This window comes from Arachis stenosperma, chromosome 3, assembly GCF_014773155.1.
Source record: "Arachis stenosperma cultivar V10309 chromosome 3, arast.V10309.gnm1.PFL2, whole genome shotgun sequence".
Lineage (NCBI taxonomy): Eukaryota > Viridiplantae > Streptophyta > Magnoliopsida > Fabales > Fabaceae > Arachis > Arachis stenosperma.
Window position 1 is genome coordinate 102,836,273 of NC_080379.1, and position 20,542 is coordinate 102,856,814.

The 20,542-nt window shown below is 37.7% G+C and overlaps 1 protein-coding gene and 1 non-coding gene across 2 annotated transcripts; both read left to right on the forward strand.

Annotated features, from left to right (window-relative positions):
• The first annotated feature begins 10,292 nt into the window (after positions 1-10,292).
• LOC130966508 (uncharacterized) lies at positions 10,293-10,772 on the forward strand. The gene has a single exon (XM_057891320.1). It carries the CDS (start codon positions 10,293-10,295, stop codon positions 10,770-10,772), a length of 480 nt encoding a protein of 159 aa, XP_057747303.1.
• Positions 10,773-18,635: 7,863 nt separating this feature from the next.
• LOC130971241 (small nucleolar RNA R71) lies at positions 18,636-18,739 on the forward strand. The gene has a single exon (XR_009082471.1). It is a non-coding gene; the product is annotated as a small nucleolar RNA R71 (small nucleolar RNA).
• The last annotated feature ends 1,803 nt before the right edge of the window (positions 18,740-20,542 follow it).

Here is a 20,542-nt window from a genome sequence, read left to right on the forward strand (position 1 = left end):
GATTTCTTAAATGTTCTTCATATCTATGTGACATTCTCATTTAGATGGAGGAGAATATGAAAAGTCGGTTGAACACCTTTGCTACCTCTTTTTAGATTCGGAACTTCAACGAAGAAACATATTCGATTCGTTGACATACTATAGTATCGTGTAAGTGATGTTGTAAAAATACTCTAGTGACGGTAGCATCATTGTTCTTTTTGCTTGATTCTTTAGGTTACACTTATTAAGGATGAAAGTTATTACTTTATAAACGAGAATTGAAATTTAATTTGTAAGCATGACACTTGGTTTACTAATTTTATTTTTTAATTTTTTTGGTGAGATATCTATAAAAGCTACTTGAATTTTTTTTTTTTTTACAATCCTTGAATATCTTGGTGAATAAGTGCATTAGTTTTGCTGCTTCTTCTTTCTTTTTGATCTGCCACCTGAAGTATAGCCACCGACTGGAGGAGGGGTGGAGGGTGTTTAGATGTGCTACGTGTACTTTGTTATTATTTTGTTTATTCGTGTTCATCTATATTTTAGGGATAATAGTCTTCTTCTCCTCCTTTATGTTTAACAGCTTTTTGTGGCAACTGATAGCCTGACAAGGATTATACCATTTTCAACTTCTGAAAATTTGAGATCCGAGATTATTGATACTGATATTCTGAGCTGGGCAAATAATAAAGTGAAAAAAAAGTTTTAAATGTAATCAACCAAATATTTATCAGTTATAAGTTATCAATCTTTTATCATGAGTACATTGTAAACTGGCTCCCAAAATCTTTTTAATTAAAGATTAGTATTTAAGAATTTTGTGGGTCAAGGGAAGAAGGACATAATACTTCTTTTGATATATCTTTTGTGTGTACTCCCATATTACATATGATTGGAAGTGTCTACAGTAAAAAAGTTTTGTAGTAAGTAATATCAAAATCAGTTTTTATAATTTTTTTAGTATAGTGAACCTCCGTTCTAATTAAGTTAGTATCTAGATCATAATCCACTTTCGTTTTTATTTTTAACATATTTTTATTGTTGACCCAATTTGGTATATTTAATCATATTTTACAAATGTGATATTCATTAAGCTCTATATTAGTGAGTTTTGCCTTTGATCTTATTTTGTTTATTTATTTTTTTAGGGGAAGCCAAACTTCAAACATGACGCTATTCCTCTTTGAGAGCAGAATCATAATTATCTGTAAAAAGAACTATTGAACATATAAATAGGAAGTGAAGGATTTAAGTTTCTCATTCTATTGATCTGTAAAAAAGGCAGATCTTTTGCTACAAAAGATGATAAAAGTCCTTAAATTATTGAGTTTCATTTTAAATATTTTTATATTCTTATTTCTCATATTTGGATTAAGGTAACAAAAATAATATTTATTGAATGTCTCTAAGATATTGAAATGGTGAGAAAACTAATTCGTTAATTTTATAAGATCTATATATGCTTTCCTACCTTTATTTATAAATAACAATATCAATTAACGAGTTTCAGTAGTCGTATGCCAAAGATTATGGAAAAAAATTATATTGTATTATAGTCTATATTAATAGCAAGGAAAATTGGCCAATAGTTAGTTTTAGAAAATTTTACTATACCATTTTTTCAAGCATAAAATTTTAAATGTATACTGGCAAGTTTGGATCAAACAAACTCATTCAGTTACATATTTTAAGGATTTAAGAAAAAGTGAAAACTCAACATAAAAGATCTTTTACTTTTAAAAATATGTATATGTAAAAGAAAGAAGAAAGAAAAATAAAGAATACTGACACATCAAATAAAGAAGAAAATAAAAAAAAAAGAAAAATAAAGAAACTAACAAAGAAATACCAAAAAGTGAAGAATTGAACAAACTATGTATTTTTTTTGTTCAATTTTATATCACTGTCAAAAAAATATTATCATTTAGCTATGCTAAAAACATTCATTAATAATACTCCAACATAATTAAAATTCTATAAAATTTATATCCTTTGAGAATTTATGTGTGCAAATTGATTGAAGTTGGTATCATGCATGATTATGTTTGTGAAACATTAATCATAAATGAATGTAAATTCTCTCATTTATATTTTTTCTGTTGTTGAATTCATTAACTTTTTTTCGTCTATTTATTATTAGAAGTAAAAAAATGTAAGTTAAAAATATTTATCGGTTTAAAAATCAATATAATAAAAAGATTGAGATAAAAAGAATTTTTTATACTAAATAAATTAATTCTTTCAATAAATATATGTATTAATGTTTTTGTATACAAACTATATATAAATATAATAAAGTAAATTAAGTATAAGATTTGTGTAACGCAAACCATATATTAGGGGTCTAATAATATAATTAAATATCATTTAGTTAATATTCGTACATTGTATGATTACAATATAAATTATTTTTTATTAAAATTTTAATTTTTTTTTAATTGTATTACAATAACAGAGTATAATAATATTTATTTAAATATATAAACATAATATCTTTTATATTTATTCACTAATATGAACTAAAAAATTAACCAGATTATTTTGGTTTCTAAAAACAGAAAATAGAATGATCTTATATATTGTACAACAAATTTTTAATTTTTTATACAAAAAAATTTTTTAAATTAAAAATAACAATTAGTATCCGTAAATTTTTATAATAGAATAATATTTGCTCCGGGCGTAGCCCGGGTTTTACAATAGTATATAATAAAAATATAGTGAGTGAATCTTTGTTTGACAAGTAGAGGTTTATGTGGTTGACAAGTGGCCGCTTCAGTTGGATGACAAGTGTCATCACTAGCTTAACACAGTAGAAATTGTGACTAAACCCAATATGACATACCGTGAGAAAACAATGTTCAATAAACTTCAAATTTTAAACCTCTCACATATAATGGTACTAAAGTCAGGTCATTTTATTGTTGACATAACTGAGGGTGTTTGAGAGCAGATAGGTAAATAAGAATGGGTTAACAGAGTTAGCTCAATAATTGCATTAAGATGGCAGGCGTGTTTGATATGTCAATAGATGTGATAAACCACTATTTTATGATATATTTTAGATTGAATTAAGTTGGTTTTGCCAACTATTCTCACACTTCTTCATGTAAATTGCATGTTTTTAAGTTTTCTTCCTAATTTTGTGCTATAATTGAAAACATGCTTCTTAGGCTTTTAAATCGCTAGTTTTTAATCCTCTGTTATTATCATTCGATGCCGTGTGATATGTGTGTTAAGTGATTACATGATTTATAGAGTAGGAACGGCATAGAGGATGAAGAGGAAGCATGCTAAAGTGGAAGGAACACAAGAATTTAAAGATTTGAGAAGCTGGAGGCGACGCGCGTGCATGGCTGACGTGTACACATGATGAAGCCATTTTCCATTGACGCGTACGCGTGATTGATGCATACGTGTGACTAGGAGCATTGACCACTGACGCGTACGCGTGACTGATGCATACGTGTGACCTTGTGCAAAGCCCACTGACGCGTACGCATGGCTTACGTCTATGCGTGACGAGCGTCACGTGCTGCAATTAACAAAACTCACTGGGGGCAATCTCTGGGCTGATTAGAACCCAGTTCCAAGCCCGAAAACACAAACTAGAGGCTGAGATAGAGCTAAGACTGAACACACTTCACAATTTAGCTTAGTTTTTATTAGTTTTGAATTCTAGTGAGAGAAACTCCTACTTTTCTCTAGGATTTTTGATTTTCTTAGTTTATCTTCACTTGGATCTAGAGAGAAGCTGTGGTTTCCTTCATTTGGAGTCATTTGCCTTCTAGTTTTCTTCTCTAATTCCTTTATTACTCTTTTCCATTTGGTTATTTTGAATCCATGTTTGGATATTGTTACCTTTGGATTTTGTTAATGCACTGAGAATTTTCATATCCATTGTTAATACTTGTTTTGCTCGTGTTGATCATTCTGTGTGGTAATTTGAATTGATTTATTTTAGCAATTTTTATCATGTCTTTTATCTTCGCCTACCAAGTGTTTGAGGAAATGTCATCCATGATTATGGAGTAGATTTCCTTGCTTGGTTGGAGTTGAGTGATTGTAGCCACTTAAATTGTCATATTCATGTGTCGATTGGTAAATGAATATTGCTAATTATCTTGAAACTCACCAACACTAGTTCTTCTCTACGAAGTGACTAGGACTTGTGAGTTAAGGTTAATTGTTTTACTTGACTTTCCTTCACTTGCTAGAGAATAACTAGGTGAGAGCAATGAGCTTTTACCATCACACTTGGAAAAGACAATGAGGATAGAATTTCCGATTCTCACCCCTAACCAAGGCTTTTTATATTGATTATTTTACTACTCTTGATAATTACTTATTGCTATAATTTCTAGTTAATTATTTCTCTTATTCTCAACTTCAAAAATATCCAGGGAATCCTAACCAACAATTCGCATCTTGTGTCAACTCCTAGGAAAATGACTCAGAATTTTACTCCCATTTATTTATTTCATTTGTTACATATTTTAAATTCGATAGCGAAAATCTCGTCGGTTAAGACTGTACTTGCAACGTTGATTTGGAAAAATACTTTTGGTAATTCTTGACCGGCATTTATCCGCTTATCAATTTTTGGCGCCGTTGCCGGGGAGTTGGATATGTGTGCTAAGTTATTGATTGGTGTAAATATATTCAAAATTGCATAATTGCTTTTTTTTTATTTGTGTGCTTTTTGATTATTAGTAGTCTTTATTAGTATTTTGCTTAATATATTTTGTTGCCATGAGCTCTATGTTTCTTTTATTGAATGACGCGTTCATTACTGGATCCGAGCTTTGTCCCATTGGATCCTAAAATTGAAAGAACCATTTTTCTTATTAGGCGAAGTCACCGTCCGTTAGCTTCCGAGGGTGGTGAAGGGGTTTTTCCCAATTCACGAATCTTACCCTAGGTTGAATCCGAAGCGTCATTTGAGGAAGAATCTAACTCCTCTCCCAATAAATCTATTAACACCTCTTCCATTGATTTAGGTACCGAGACTATGGCAGCTCTTAGAAGAATCATTCTTAAGGAGGCAGGAGCTCCAAATTTTACTCTTCAACCATTTCAGGCACGTCATCCGAACTTGAATGCAGATTTTGAGCTCAAGACTTCATTGATTAATCTACTGCCTAAGTTCCACGGTCTACCCGCCCAAGATCCTTGATGAATCTATATTTGATGATGATTTTTGGTTGAAATTGAGTGGATTTCATCATATGAACCTACACTTATTCCCTTAAATAGAATGCTTTTGAGTTTTCCTCCTAAATTGTGCTTGATTATGAAAACATGCTCCTTTGTGCCTAATTTGGCCTATTTTATTCTGTTTACCTTCCATTCGATACCTTCATGTTGTTTGTGAGTGATTTCAGACGTATAAGGTTGGAATGGCTTGGTGAGAATGGAAGAGGAGCATGCAAGGAGGAGGAAGCATGAAGAATCAAAGGAGAAAAGCAAAGCGATGTGTGCGTACGCATAGACCTGCATTCGTATGCACAGGTATCAAAGCAGAGCGAAGCATGCACGCGCACAGCATCTTGCGCATCACACAATCATCCAACGCATCGCGAAGTGTGCGTGCACACAGCCTTTTGTGTGTGTGCACAACCAGAGATTTTCACTGAGTGTGCGTGCGCACACATTTGTACGCACAGGTACCCGGACATGCCTTCATTAAAATTGCACGTGACTCGCATTTTTGATGGATTGAATGCCCAATTTTGAAGCCAATAACTCATAATGGAAGGAAAAACATTGGGAAATAAGACCACACCATAGCATATCATTAGAATAGTTTTAGGAGTAGTAGTCGGAGGCTTTAGTGTAGTTTTTCTCTAAGTTTTCTTTCACCTCCATTAGGGTTTATATTAGGGATTTACTTTCAAGTGCCATTTCCATTTTTGATCTTGGACTTTGCTAGCCTCCATTGTAAGTATTTCTTAATTACTACTCTTTTTGGTTACAATTTTGATACTCTCTCTTGTAATTAAAGTTTTAGTGTTAATATATATACTATTTGTAATTTTGATTTCTTGTTGATGATTTTGATGATTGAAGATTATCACATGCTTGGTTGAGTTACTATTGTTGCTTTTGATCATTTGTTGCTCATAGTTTCAAGCATTTTCTTAATTTTACCATGATTTGCATATATGCCCACCACGTGTTTGTGGAAATGTTAATTTTGATTATGGGCTAAATTTCCACCTCTTGACTTGGAGAAAATGAGTAATTGGGTTTCTAGAATGGGAATGTCCAACATTTAGTGATAATTCTTGCATTGTTAATTGTTCTTGTTTCCATAAATGCTAATTTGTTGCTAAGGTAATTAGCAAGTGAGTTAGGATTTATGGATTAAGAACAATTATGCTTGCATGACTTACTCTCCGATGTGAGGGTTAAATAAGTGAGATTAATCCATTGTAATTATCATAGTTGTGGTTCCAATACGGAAAGGACCCTGAGCTCATCCCAAGCCAAGATCTCATTTATGCTTTAAATCATACACACGCACATACATCAATCACTTTCATTGTTTACTTGTTCATACTACATAGTTAGTTCTTTAATTCCTTTATTATTTCATTACTTGAAATTTTGAGTTCTTTTATTTCTTTATTGCTTATCTCTTTATTAAAAATCTATTGTTGCCTTCACAACTGAAATTGTGCACTCATTGGTTACTGGGTCCTTAGGAGACGACCCGGGAATTAAAACTCCCAGAATTTATATTGGTTTTGAATTGTGACATCCTTTGTCCTTCCAAACTTTGATAGGGAGTTGATTTTTGGTTGGGACTGTGCTACCAACGAAGTGATCCCTATTTTGAAGATAAATTCCTAACCGGCGATAACCCCCCACCATGTTTTTGGCGCCGTTGACGGGGACCCTAAGTGCAATGTGTGTTATAGTTTTGGTTGTTGTGAATATGCAAATAGTGTGAATACTTGATTTTTGTTTGTTACTTGACACTAATTGGTAGATGACGCCTCTATCTAACTAGTAGTAGTAACTCACGTGTTTGTTTGTTTAGTCCTAGGTAAATAGATATAGTTGGAGTATATATTCATTTGTTATTGCTTTCGTTAATATTGTTGAGTCTTATCTTCTCTTTTCACCATGAGCTATCACCCTTTTCGCTTGGAGTTTGGTTGCTATCATGTTATAGGGGATGATAATACCAACATCTGTTCACATCAAGGTATGGGAGGCCAAATTGAGGAAGGGTCACGAGCAAGCAATTCTTGGCGACAAGGACCTTCGCAAGGACCCTATGATCCTAAGGCCTATCAACCTCTCATACCTAGTGGACCACACCATCAATATAACTTTTCCCTTCTACATGTTCATACTCCAAATCCTCTACATGAGACACAACCACTATGCTCTCAAGCCCCTTTGCCATTCCCACCATCATTTTCTCTTCAATTAATTTACCCATCACCATACTTGGAGCAACCTAACCTTCATCACCATAGAACTCACTCCAATCTTCCTCATGAGGAGAATAATCTTCAAACCTTCATTCAAGAACACTGAAAATTTCAAAGGAAACAAGACAATTGCATGGCAACTCTTGCCGAGGTCTTGTCCCGTTTAACACCTCCTCCCTCTACCTCTAACAACCTTACTCCTCCACAACTTGTAACACTTAGTGGTCTACCCTTGCCGCCTCCACTAACTCTAAAGTCTAGCATTCATGCTATAATCCCGAAAGGAGGTGAGCCATTTGAGAAGATAGACTCTCAACCCACTCTTGGCAAGGAAGAGCCTAATGATGAATTGATTGATGGGGAAGAAAACTCTGTTAAACACAGAAGAAAGGGAAAACTCATAGTAGACACTCAACATGAGCTTCGAGAAGGTTTAGTTGTTGAAGGGAGCTCAAGAGTGAGAGAACCTGATGATGATAATGAAGATTCCTCACCAATCCCTCATGACCAAGAGGATAGACTACCACACCAAGAAGCAAGGGAAGATTTGAAGCCTTTTCCACCTCATGTCAAACATTCATTTCTTAATAAGGAGCATAAATTCCCGGTGATAGTCCCAACCGAGCTTTCCAAACAAGAGGAACAACAACTCCTTGAGGTTATCCAGAAGTACAAGAAAGCGATTGGATGGAGCCTAAGTGACATTGTGGGAATAAGCCCTTAAATATGCCTTCGTAGAATTTTTTTGGAAGAAGGTGCTAAGCCAATCCGTCAACCACAAAGACGGTTAAACCCCACAATCCTTGATGTAGTCAAGAAAGAAGTGACTTGCCTCTTAGAAGCGGACATCATCTATCCCATCTCAGATAGCGAATGGGTGAGCCCGGTCCAAATGGTTCCTAAGAAATCTGGGGTAACCATGGTGAAGACGGAAAGTGGAGAGCTCGTTGCAACTCGAATTTAGAATGCTTGGCTGGTGTGCATTGATTACCGTCGTCTGAATCAAGCAACGCGGAAGGACCATTATCGTTCATTAATCAAATGTTGGATCATTTGGCAGGTAAATCCCATTATTGCTTCTTGGATAGATATACTAGATACTTCCAAATTCATATAGCTCCTGAAGACCAGGAGAAAACTACCTTTACTTATCCCTTTGGAATATTTGCATATAAAAGAATGCTATTCGACTTATGCAATGCACTGGCAACGTTCCAAAAGTGCATGACAAGCATTTTCGCGGATCTTTTGGAAAATTGCATGGAAGTATTCATGGACAATTTCAGTGTTTATGGTTGCTCCTTTGATGATTGTTTAGGAAACTTAGCTAGGGTACTGGAACGATGGACCAATACAAACCTTGTGTTGAACTTTGAGAAATGTCATTTTATAGTGAAGCAAGGCATAGTATTAGGTGACATTGTATCTAAGAACGGAATTTTCATCGACCCAGCTAAGATTGATGTCATTTCGAGTTTACCTTACCCCTTCTCGGCGAGGGAGATCCGTTCCTTTCTTAGTCATATAGGCTTTTACCATCGGTTTATCAAGGATTTTAGCAAATTTGCCTTACCCCTATTGTGCGAGGCCCGAATTGGAACCAACCTTTCGAGATCATGTGCGATGCCTTGAATCACGCTGTCGGTGCCGCGCTAGCACAGCGCGATAGTAATGCTTCTTACACTATAGCATATGCTTCAAAAACCTTAGATTCGGCGTAATCGAATTACACCACTATCGAAAAGAGCTCTTAGCCGTTGTTTTTGCACTAGATAAGTTTCGACCTTATTCGCTAGGCTTTAAAGTAGTGGTGTATTCAGACCATGCCATTTTGAAGTATTTATTGAAGAAGAAGGAGTCAAAACCTAGGCTAATTAGGTGGATATTACTTTTGCAAGAATATGACTTGGAGATCAAAGATAGAAGTGGGTCCCAAAATTTGGTATTGGACCATCTATGTTGGCTTGAACATTTAACCTTGGACCCTACTCCTGTCAATGACTCATTTCCCTTAGACACCTTGCAAGCAATATCCCAAAGTGCTAATTGGTTTGTCCCAATTGCTAATTACTTGGTCGCTCGGATTTTTCCCCCACAATTTTTGAAGCATGAAATAGATAAATTAAAGAGTGATGCTAAGTATTACCTATGGGATGATCCACATCTGTGGAGGCGTAGGGCAGACCAAGTAATTCGAAAGTGTGTGCCAGAATCCGAATTTCAGTCTATCCTTCAATTTTGCCACTCGTCAGAGAGTGGGGGCACTTTGGCCCACAAAGAACAGCAATGAAGGCTCTAGATTGTGGATTCTGGTGGCCCACTTTATTTAGGGATGCCAACCAATTTCGCAAATCTTGTCATTAATGCCAAAAATCTGGAAATACCTCACAAAGAGATGAGATGCCCCAACAACCGATGATTTTTTGTAAAATTTTTTATGTTTGGGGCATAGATTTTATGGGGCCATTTCCAAATTCTAATGAGCTTGTGTACATTTTGTTAGCCGTGGATTACATCTCGAAATGGGTGAAAAAAATTCCTACCCGTTGTGATGACGCTAATACCGTTACTTCATTTTTGAAAAATAATATCATTTGTAGATTTGGATCGCCATGAGCAATTGTGAGCGACCAAGGAACCGATTTTTGTAACAGGAAAATTGAGGCGTTGATGAAAAAGTATGGGGTTTTTCACAAAGTGTCCACAGCCTATCACCCCCAAACCAATGGGCAAGCGAAAGTATCCAACAGGGAGATCAAGAGAATCTTAGAGAAAGTGGTTAACCCACAAAGAAAGGATTGGAGTTTTAGATTGGGAGATGCATTATGGGCATATAGGACCTCTTACAAGACCCCAATTAGAATGAGCCCATTCTACATTGTTTTTGGGAAGCCTTGTCATCTTCTAGTTGAAATCCAAAACAAGGCATATTGGGCGGTGAAACAGTGTAATCCGGATTTAAAGGGAGCGGGAGTGGAACATAAGCTCCAATTGGAGGAGTTAGAATGTCTTAGTCTAAAAGCATATGAAAATTCTAGGTTTTATAAGGAAAAAGTCAAGACACTCCAAGACCAGAATTTTAGGAGGAAGAGCTTTAAGACAGGTGATGAGGTGCTTGTTTACAACTCAGGGTTATGGTTAATACCCAGAAAGTTGAAATCTAGATTGGATGGTCCGTTCAAAGTGGTGGATGTCAAGCCTTATCGGGTGGTTGAGGTGGTTCACCCTATCAATGGAACTACATTCAGAATCAACGGTCATAGAGTAAAACTTTACCACACACAACCCAAGCATGCCAATGAGTTGGAGATTTTCTTCCTTGGAGAGGTTCCAAATGCCTAATGAACTCATGCAAGTCCAACTTAGGACTCTAAGCCAAAGTGCTAGGTGAGAAACACCCTACCATGGTAACATTATTCTAACCCTTCTCCTTTTGTTTATAGTTCTTAGATTTAATTACTTTCTTGTGTTATGTTTATTAGCTTAGGATTGGTTTGATGTTTTTGAGTTAGATAAATTAAATTGCTTGTAAATAATGAATATTTGAATGCTTGTATGATTGGGGTTGAAATGTTGATTGCATTAAGACTTAATACCTTAGTTTTTTAGAGGCAAATTTTTGGAACAGGGCATCTATGCGTATGCACACTCTCGTGCGAGTGCACATAACTTCGATTTTCAGCGTCCTGTGCGTGCTCACCAGCCTATGCGCGCATACGAGCTGTGCGCGCACACTCTTGGTATTGCCCTCTGTTCGTAGCGCTAGCACAGCCTGTGCGTGGGCACTCCCCTGTTTCTTTTAATCTATGTGTGCGCAGCCCTTTGTGCGTACGCACACATGCCGCATTTCGCGCATTCTGTGCGAGCGCGCAGGCTTGTGCGTCCGCACATCAACTTGCACTCCCTCTAGTAGGAGCGTTGGCACAGCCTGTGCCCGTGAACCCCTTCTGTTTTCACTCCTGTGCTTGCGCACGGACCTGTGTGTGCACGCACACATAACCCTTCCCCAAGGAATTTCAAAAAAAGAGAGTCCTTTGTGCGAGTGCACAGCTATGTGCGCCTGCACACCTTGATGCAGCCTCTTTGGTGGGTGCGTTCGCACGCTATGTGCGTCCGCGTCCCTCTCCTCTTTTTTGCTTCTTGTGCGTATGCATGCACCCCTTTTTTTGTGTTTTCTGTGCGCTTGCATGGCTTTGTGCGTTGCACACCCCTTTCTGCACCCTCTGTTTGGAGCGTTCGCATGCTATGTGTGTCCGCATCCCTTTCTGTTTGGCTTCCTATGCATGCGCACAGCATCTTGTGCGCACGCACAAGCCTCGACCTGGGCGTTAAACACACTACAAGAAAAAGGCGCATTTGTAACAAATAATATTGTTACAAAACGTCGAAATTTTGAAACAAAAGTTTTTTGTAACAAAAAAGGGGTCTATTGCAGTAAGTCCCGTTACAAAAAGTTTTTATAACGAAAAATGGAACTGTTACAATTCAATACCATATTTTGTAACAATTTTTTCTGATACAAAAAACCAGAAGCCATTACAAAAGTGGTAACAAATTTTGATCTTGAAGGTATTTTTCGTGACAGTCAATTTTTTTCCTATCAAAAAATTTTGTTACAAAATGTAACATGATTTTGTAACATTTTTTTTCTTTAGTTACGAAAGCAAATTAATTATTTTGTAATGACTTTTTTTAATTACAAATTACATGCATAATTTACTAAATTATTTTTTAAATTAACTAATATATTAACGATTTTAATATGCAAGTTTACATGTATATAATATGCAAAAACATACATAAGTCAAACAAGATTCTTTTAACTAAAATTGTCTTGAAACAAAATAACATTAGCTAGTGAATACATTGATTAGTTCAACCAAAACATAAAAGTTCTAACATAAAAGTTCAACCAAAACATAAAAGTTCTAACACAGATTAGTATCTTTATGCATCAAAACATTCTTGAGCCCTGGTGCGCGAAATTGTGAACAATACTTTTTCACAACTCTCATAATCCCCGGTCATGAACTCCAAAAACTTGGTAGCTCAATTCCATGGCATTACACAACTTCGCACAACTAACCAGCAAGTGCACTGGGTCGTCCAAGTAATAAACCTTACGCGAGTAAGGGTCGATCCCACGGAGATTGTTAGTATGAAGCAAGCTATGGTCATCTTGTAAATCTTAGTCAGGCAAACTCAAATGGATATGGTGATGAACGAAAATAACATAAAAGATAAAGATAGAGATACTTATGTAATTCATTGGTAGGAACTTCAGATAAGCGCATGAAGATGCCTTCCCTTCCGTCTCTCTGCTTTCCTACTGTCTTCATCCAATCCTTCTTATTCCTTTCCATGGCAAGCTTGTGTAGGGTTTCACCGTTGTCAATGGCTACCTCCCATCCTCTCAGTGAAAACGTTTGCAAATGCTCTGTCACAGCACGCGGAATTCAGCTGTCGGTTCTCGGTCAGGCCGGAATAGAATCCATCGATTCTTTTGCGTCTGTCACTAACGCCCCGCCTGCTAGGAGTTTGAAGCACGTCACAGTCATTCAATCATTGAATCCTACTCAGAATACCACAGACAAGGTTTAGACCTTCCGGATTCTCTTGAATGCCGCCATCTGTTCTCGCCTATACCACGAAGACTCTGATCTCACGGAATGGTTGGCTCGTTTGTCAGGCGAGCACTCGGTTGTCAGGCGATCAACCATGCATCGTGCAATCAGGAATCCAAGAGATATTCACTAGAGCCTTGGTTGCTTGTAGAACAAAAGTGGTTGTCAGTCACCTTGTTCATAAGTGAGAATGATGATGAGTGTCACGGATCATCACATTCATCAAGTTGAAGAACAAGTGATATCTTAGAACAAGAACAAGCGGAATTGAATGGAAGAACAATAGTAATTGCATTAATACTCGAGGTACAGCAGAGCTCCACACCTTAATCTATGGTGTGTAGAAACTCCACCGTTGAAAATACATAAGCATAAGGTCTAGGCATGGCCGAATGGCCAGCCTCCCAATGATCTAAGATAGCATAAAACACGAAGATAGCTACCCCGATATCTCAATACAATAGTAAAAGGTCCTACTTATAGAAAACTAGTAGCCTAGGGTGTACAGAGATGAGTAAATGACATAAAAATCCACTTCCGGGCCCACTTGGTGTGTGCTTGGGCTGAGCAATGAAGCATTTTCGTGTAGAGACTCTTCTTGGAGTTAAACGCCAGCTTCTATGCCAGTTTTGGCGTTTAACTCCCATTTGGGTGCCAGTTCCAGCGTTTAACGCTGGGATTCCTGAGGGTGACTTTGAACGCCAGTTTGGGCTATCAAATCTTGGGCAAAGTATGGACTATCATATATTGCTGGAAAGCCCAGGATGTCTACTTTCCAACGCCGTTGAGAGCGCGCCAATTGGGCTTCTGTAGCTCCAGAAAATCCACTTCGAGTGCAGGGAGGTCAGAATCCAACAGCATCTGCAGTCCTTTTCAGTCTCTGAATCAGATTTTTGCTCAGGTCCCTCAATTTCAGCCAGAAAATACCTGAAATCACAGAAAAACACACAAAATCATAGTAAAGTCCAGAAAAGTGATTTTTAACTAAAAACTAATAAAAAATATACTAAAAACTAACTAGATCATACCAAAAACATACTAAAAACAATGCCAAAAAGTGTATAAATTATCCGCTCATCACAACACCAAACTTAAATTGTTGCTTGTCCTCAAGCAACTAAAAATCAAATAAGATAAAAAGAAGAGAATATGCAATGAATTCCAAAAACATCTATGAAGATCAGTATTTATTAGATGAGCGGGGCTTTTAGCTTTTTGCCTCTGAACAGTTTTGGCATCTCGCTCTATCCTTTGCAACTCAGAATGATTGGCTTCTTTAGGAACTCAGAATCCAGATAGTGTTATTGATTCTCCTAGTTAAGTATGATGATTCTTGAACACAGCTACTTATTGAGTCTTGGCCGTGGCCCAAAGCACTCTGTCTTCCAGTATTACCACCGGATACATACATGCCACAGACACATAATTGGGTGAACCTTTTCAGATTGTGACTCAGCTTTGCTAAAGTCCCCAATTAGAGGTGTCCAGGGTTCTTAAGCACACTCTTTTTGCCTTGGATCACAACTTTATTCTTTCTTTTTCTTTTTTTATTTTTTTTTTCGACTCTTTTTTTTTTGTTTTTTTTTTCACTGCTTTTTCTTGCTTCAAGAATCATTTTGATGATTTTTCAGATCCTCAGTAACATGTCTCCTTTTTCATCATTCTTTCAAGAGCCAACATTCATGAACCACAAATTCAAAAGACATATGCACTGTTTAAGCATACATTCAGAAGACAAAAATATTGCCACCACATCAAAATAATTAAACTGTTATAAAATTCAAAATTCATGCAATTCTTTTTCTTTTTCAATTTAAGAACATTTGTTTATTTAAGAAAGGTGATGGATTCATAGGCAATTCATAACTTTAAGGCATAGACACTAAGACACTAATGATCACAAGACACAAACATGGATAAACATAAGCATAAAATTCGAAAAACAGAAGAATAAAGAACAAGGAGATTAAAGAACGGGTCCACCTTAGTGATGGCGGCTCTTTCTTCCTCTTGAAGATCCTATGGAGTGCTTGAGCTCCTCAATATCTCTTCCTTGTCTTTGTTGCTCCTCCCTCATGATTCTTTGGTCTTCTCTAATTTCATGAAGGATGATGGAGTGTTCTTGATGCTCCACCCTTAGTTGTCCCATGTTGGAACTCAGTTCTCCTAGGGAGGTGTTCAGTTGCTCCCAATAGTTTTGTGGAGGAAAGTGCATCCCTTGAGGCATCTCAGGGATCTCATGATGAGTGGGGTCTCTTGTGTGCTCCATCCTTTTCTTAGTGATGGGCTTGTCTTCATCAATGGGGATGTCTCCCTCTATGTCAACTCCTACTGAATAACAGAGGTGACAAATGAGATGAGGAAAGGCTAACCTTGCCAAGGTAGAGGACTTGTCCGCCACCTTGTAGAGTTCTTGGGCTATAACCTCATGAACCTCTATTTCTTCTCCAATCATGATGCTATGGATCATGATAGCCCGGTCTATGGTAACTTCGGACCGGTTGCTAGTGGGAATGATTGAGCGTTGTATAAACTCTAACCATCCTCTAGCCACGGGCTTGAGGTCATGCCTTCTCAATTGAACCGGCTTTCCTCTTGAATCTCTCTTCCATTGGGCGCCCTCTTCACATATGACTGTGAGGACTTGGTCCAACCTTTGATCAAAGTTGACCCTTCTAGTGTAAGGATGTTCATCTCCTTGCATCATAGGCAAGTTGAACGCCAACCTCACATTCTCCGGACTAAAATCCAAGTATTTCCCCCGAACCATAGTAAGATAATTCTTTGGATTTGGGTTCACACTTTGGTCATGGTTCTTGGTGATCCATGCATTGGCATAGAACTCTTGAACCATCAAGATTCCGACTTGTTGAATGGGGTTGGTAAGGACTTCCCAACCTCTTCTTCGGATCTCATGTCGGATCTCTGGATATTCACCCTTTTTGAGTGAAAAAGGGACCTCGGGGATCACCTTCTTCAAGGCCACAACTTCATAGAAGTGGTCTTGATGCACCCTTGAGATGAATCTCTCCATCTCCCATGACTCGGAGGTGGAAGCTTTTGCCTTCCCTTTCCTCTTTCTAGAGGTTTCTCCGGCCTTGGATGCCATAAATGGTTATGGAAAAACGAAAAAGCAACGCTTTTACCACACCAAACTTAAAATCTTTGCTCGTCCTCGAGCAAAAGAAGAAAGAAGAGAGTAGAAGAAGAAGAAATGAGGAGAAAGGGAATGGCTTTGTATTCGGCCAAGGGGAGAGAGATGGTGTTTAAGGTGTGTGAAAATGAAGGAGTGAAGGAGGTGGGGTTTTATGAAGGATGGATGTGAGTGGTGAAGAGAAAGAAGGGATTTGATAGGTGAGGGGTTTTTGGGGAAGAGGTGTTGAGGTGATTGGTGAAGAAGAGAGAGAGAGTGGTAGGGTATGTGGGGATCCTGTGGGGTCCACAGATCCTGAGGTGTCAAGGAAAAGTCATTCCTGCACCAAATGGCATGCAAAATCACGTTTTGTGCCTTTTCTGGCGTTAAACGCCGGGCTGGTGCCCATTCCTGGCGTTTAACGCCAGGTTCTTGCCCTTTTCTGGCGTTTAACGCCAGTCTGCCCCTTTCTGGCGTTAAACGCCCAGAATGGTGCCAGAATGGGCGTTAAACGCCCAACAGCTAACCTCACTGGCGTTTAAACGCCAGTAGGTGCGTCCTCCAGGGTGTGCTATTTTTCTTCCTGTTTTTCATTCTGTTTTTGCTTTTTTCATTAATTTTGTGACTTCTTATGATCATCAACCTACAAAAGACATAAAATAACAAAAGAAAATAGTTAATTATAAAACATTGGGTTGCCTCCCAACAAGCGCTTCTTTAATGTCATTAGCTTGACAGAGGACTCTCATGGAGCCTCACAGATACTTAGAGCCATGTTGGGACCTCCCAACACCAAACTTAGAGTTTGAGTGTGGGGGTTCAACACCAAACTTAGAGTTTGGTTGTGGCCTCCCAACACCAAACTTAGAGTTTGACTGTGGGGGCTCTGTTTGGCTCTACTTTGAAAGAAGCTCTTCATGCTTCTTCTCCATGGTGATAGAGGGATATCCTTGGGCCTTAAACACCAAGGATTCTTCATTCACTTGAATGATCAACTCTCCTCTATCAACATCAATCACAGCCTTTGCTGTGGCTAGGAAGGGTCTACCAAGGATGATGGATTCATCCATGCACTTCCCAGTCTCTAGGACTATGAAATCAGTAGGGATGTAATGGTCTTCAACTTTAACCAGAACATCCTCTACAAGTCCATAGGCTTGTTTTCTTGAGTTGTCTGCCATCTCTAGTGAGATTTTTGCAGCTTGCACCTCAAAGATCCCTAGCTTCTCCATTACAGAGAGGGGCATGAGGTTTATACTTGACCCTAAGTCACACAAGGCCTTCTTGAAGGTCATGGTGCCTATAGTACAAGGTATTGAAAACTTCCCAGGATCCTGCCTCTTTTGAGGCAGTTTCTGCCTAGACAAGTCATCCAGTTCTTTGGTGAGCAAAGGAGGTTCATTCTCCCAAGTCTCATTTCCAAATAACTTGTCATTTAGCTTCATGATTGCTCCAAGGTATTTAGCAACTTGCTCTTCAGTGACATACTCATCCTCTTCAGAGGAAGAATACTCATCAGAGCTCATGAATGGCAGAAGTAATTCCAATGGAACCTCTATGGTCTCATTTTGAGCCTCAGATTCCCATGGTTCCTCATTGGGGAACTCATTGGAGGCCAGTGGACGTCCAGTGAGGCCTTCCTCAGTGGCGTTCACTGCCTCTTCTTCCTCCCAGAATTCGGCCATGTTAATGGCTTTGCACTCTCCTTTTGGATTTTCTTCAGTATTGCTTGGGAGAGTACTAGGAGGGAGTTCAGTGATTTTCTTGCTCAGCTGACCCACTTGTCCTTCCAAGTCTCTAATGGAGGACCTTGTTTCAGTCATGAAACTTTGAGTGGTTTTGATTAGATCAGAGACCATGGTTGCTAAGTCAGAGGTATTCTGCTTAGAACTCTCTGTCTGTTGCTGAGAAGATGATGGAAAAGGCTTGCTATTGCTAAACCTATTTCTTCCACCATTATTGTTGTTGAAACCTTGTTGAGGTCTCTGTTGATCCTTCCATGAGAAATTTGGGTGATTTCTCCATGAAGAATTATAGGTGTTTCCATAGGGTTCTCCTAGGTAATTCACCTCTTCCATTGAAGGGTTCTCAGGATCATAGGCTTCTTCCTCAGATGAAGCTTCCTTAGTACTGCTTGGTGCATTTTGCATTCCAGACAGGCTTTGAGAAATCAAATTGACTTGTTGAGTCAATATCTTGTTCTGAGCCAGAATGGCATTCAGAGCATCAATCTCAAGAACTCCTTTCTTCTGATTAGTCCCATTGTTCACAGTATTCCTTTCAGAAGTGTACATGAATTGGTTATTTGCAACCATTTCAATCAGCTCTTGAGCTTCTGTAGGCGTCTTCTTCAAATGAAGAGATCCTCCAGCAGAGCTATCCAAAGACATCTTGGATAGTTCAGAGAGACCATCATAGAAAATACCTATGATGCTCCATTCAGAAAGCATGTCAGATGGACATTTTCTGATCAATTGTTTGTATCTTTCCCAAGCTTCATAGAGGGATTCTCCATCCTTCTGTCTGAAGGTTTGGACTTCCACTCTAAGCTTACTCAATTTTTGAGGTGGAAAGAACTTTGCCAAGAAGGCATTGACTAGCTTTTCCCATGAGTCCAGGCTTTCTTTAGGTTGAGAATCCAACCATGTTCTAGCTCTGTCTCTTACAGCGAAAGGGAATAGCATAAGTCTGTAGACCTCAGGGTCTACCCCATTAGTCTTGACAGTGTCACAGATTTGCAAGAACTCAGCTAAAAACTGATGGGGATCTTCCAATGGAAGTCCATGAAACTTGCAATTCTGTTGCATTAGAGAAACTAATTGAGGCTTAAGCTCAAAGTTGTTTGCTCCAATGGCAGGGATAGAGATGCTTCTCCCATAGAAGTCGGGAGTAGGTGCAGTAAAGTCACCCAGCACCTTCCTTGCATTGTTGGTATTGTTGTTTTCGGCTGCCATGTGTTCTTCTTCTTTGAAGAATTCGGTCAGGTCCTTTAAAGAGGGTTGTGCTTTGGCTTCTCTTAGCTTTCTCTTCAAGGTCCTTTCAGGTTCAGGATTAGGCTCAACAAGAATGCTTTTGTCTTTGATCCTGCTCATAAGAAAGAGAAGGGAACAAGAAAATGTGGAATCCTCTATGTCACAGTATAGAGATTCCTTGAAGTGTCAGAGGAAAAGAATAGTAGAAGACAGAAGTGGAAAATTCGAACTTATCAAAGGAGATGGAGTTCGAATTTTGCATTAAGGAATAGTGTTAGTCCATAAATAGAAGGATGTGAGGAGAAGGGAAGTAATTTTCGAAAATTAAGTGAAAGATTTTGAAAACATTTTTGAAAAACATTACTTAATTTTCGAAAATGAAAGTGGGAGAGAAATAAAATGATTTTTGAAAAAGATTTTGAAATTAGAAATCAAAAAGATTTGATTGAAAACTATTTTGAAAAAGATGTGGTTAAGAAGATATGATTGGTTTTTTTTTATTTAAAAAAAATGTGATTGAGAAAATATGATTTGAAAACAATTTTAAAAAGATTTGATTTTAGAAATTAATAACTTGGCTATCAAGAAAAGATATGATTCAAACATTAAACCTTTCTCAACAGAAAAGGCAACATACTTGAGATGTTGAATCAAATCATTAATTGATAGCAAGTATCTTTAAAAATGGAAAGAAATTAATTTTGAAAAAGATTTGATTGAAAAATTGATTTGAAAAAGATTTGATTTTGAAAAGATTCTGAAAACTTAAAAAAATTTGAATTGAAAACAAAATCTTCCCCTTTTAGCCATCCTGGCATTAAACGTCCAGAATGGTGCACATTCTGGCGTTTAACGCCCAAAACTATACCCTTTTGGGCGTTAAACGCCCAACCAGGCACCCTGGCTGGCGTTTAAATGCCAGTCTGTCCTTCTTCACTGGGCGTTTTGAACGCCCAGCTTTTTCTGTGCAATTCCTCTGCTGTATGTTCTGAATCTTCAATTCTCTGTATTATTGACTTGAAAAGACACAAATTAAAAATATTTTTGGATAAAGAATAATCAAAATGCAACTAAAATCAAATAACAATGCATGCCAAACACCAAACTTAGTAGTTTGTATACTACTGACACTAATGAGAATGCATATGAGACACACAAAACACTTCAAGTCAATAGAATTCAAAGATCAGAGCACGGAAATCATCAAGAACATCATGAAGATCACTAAGACACATGAATGAATGCATGCAATTGACACCAAACTTAAGATGAGACACTAGACTCAAACAAGAAATTTTTGGGTTTTATGATTTTTTTGATTTTTTTGTGTTTTTCGAAAATTAAGTGGAAAAAGGTATCAAAATTCTTAATGAGAATTCCAGG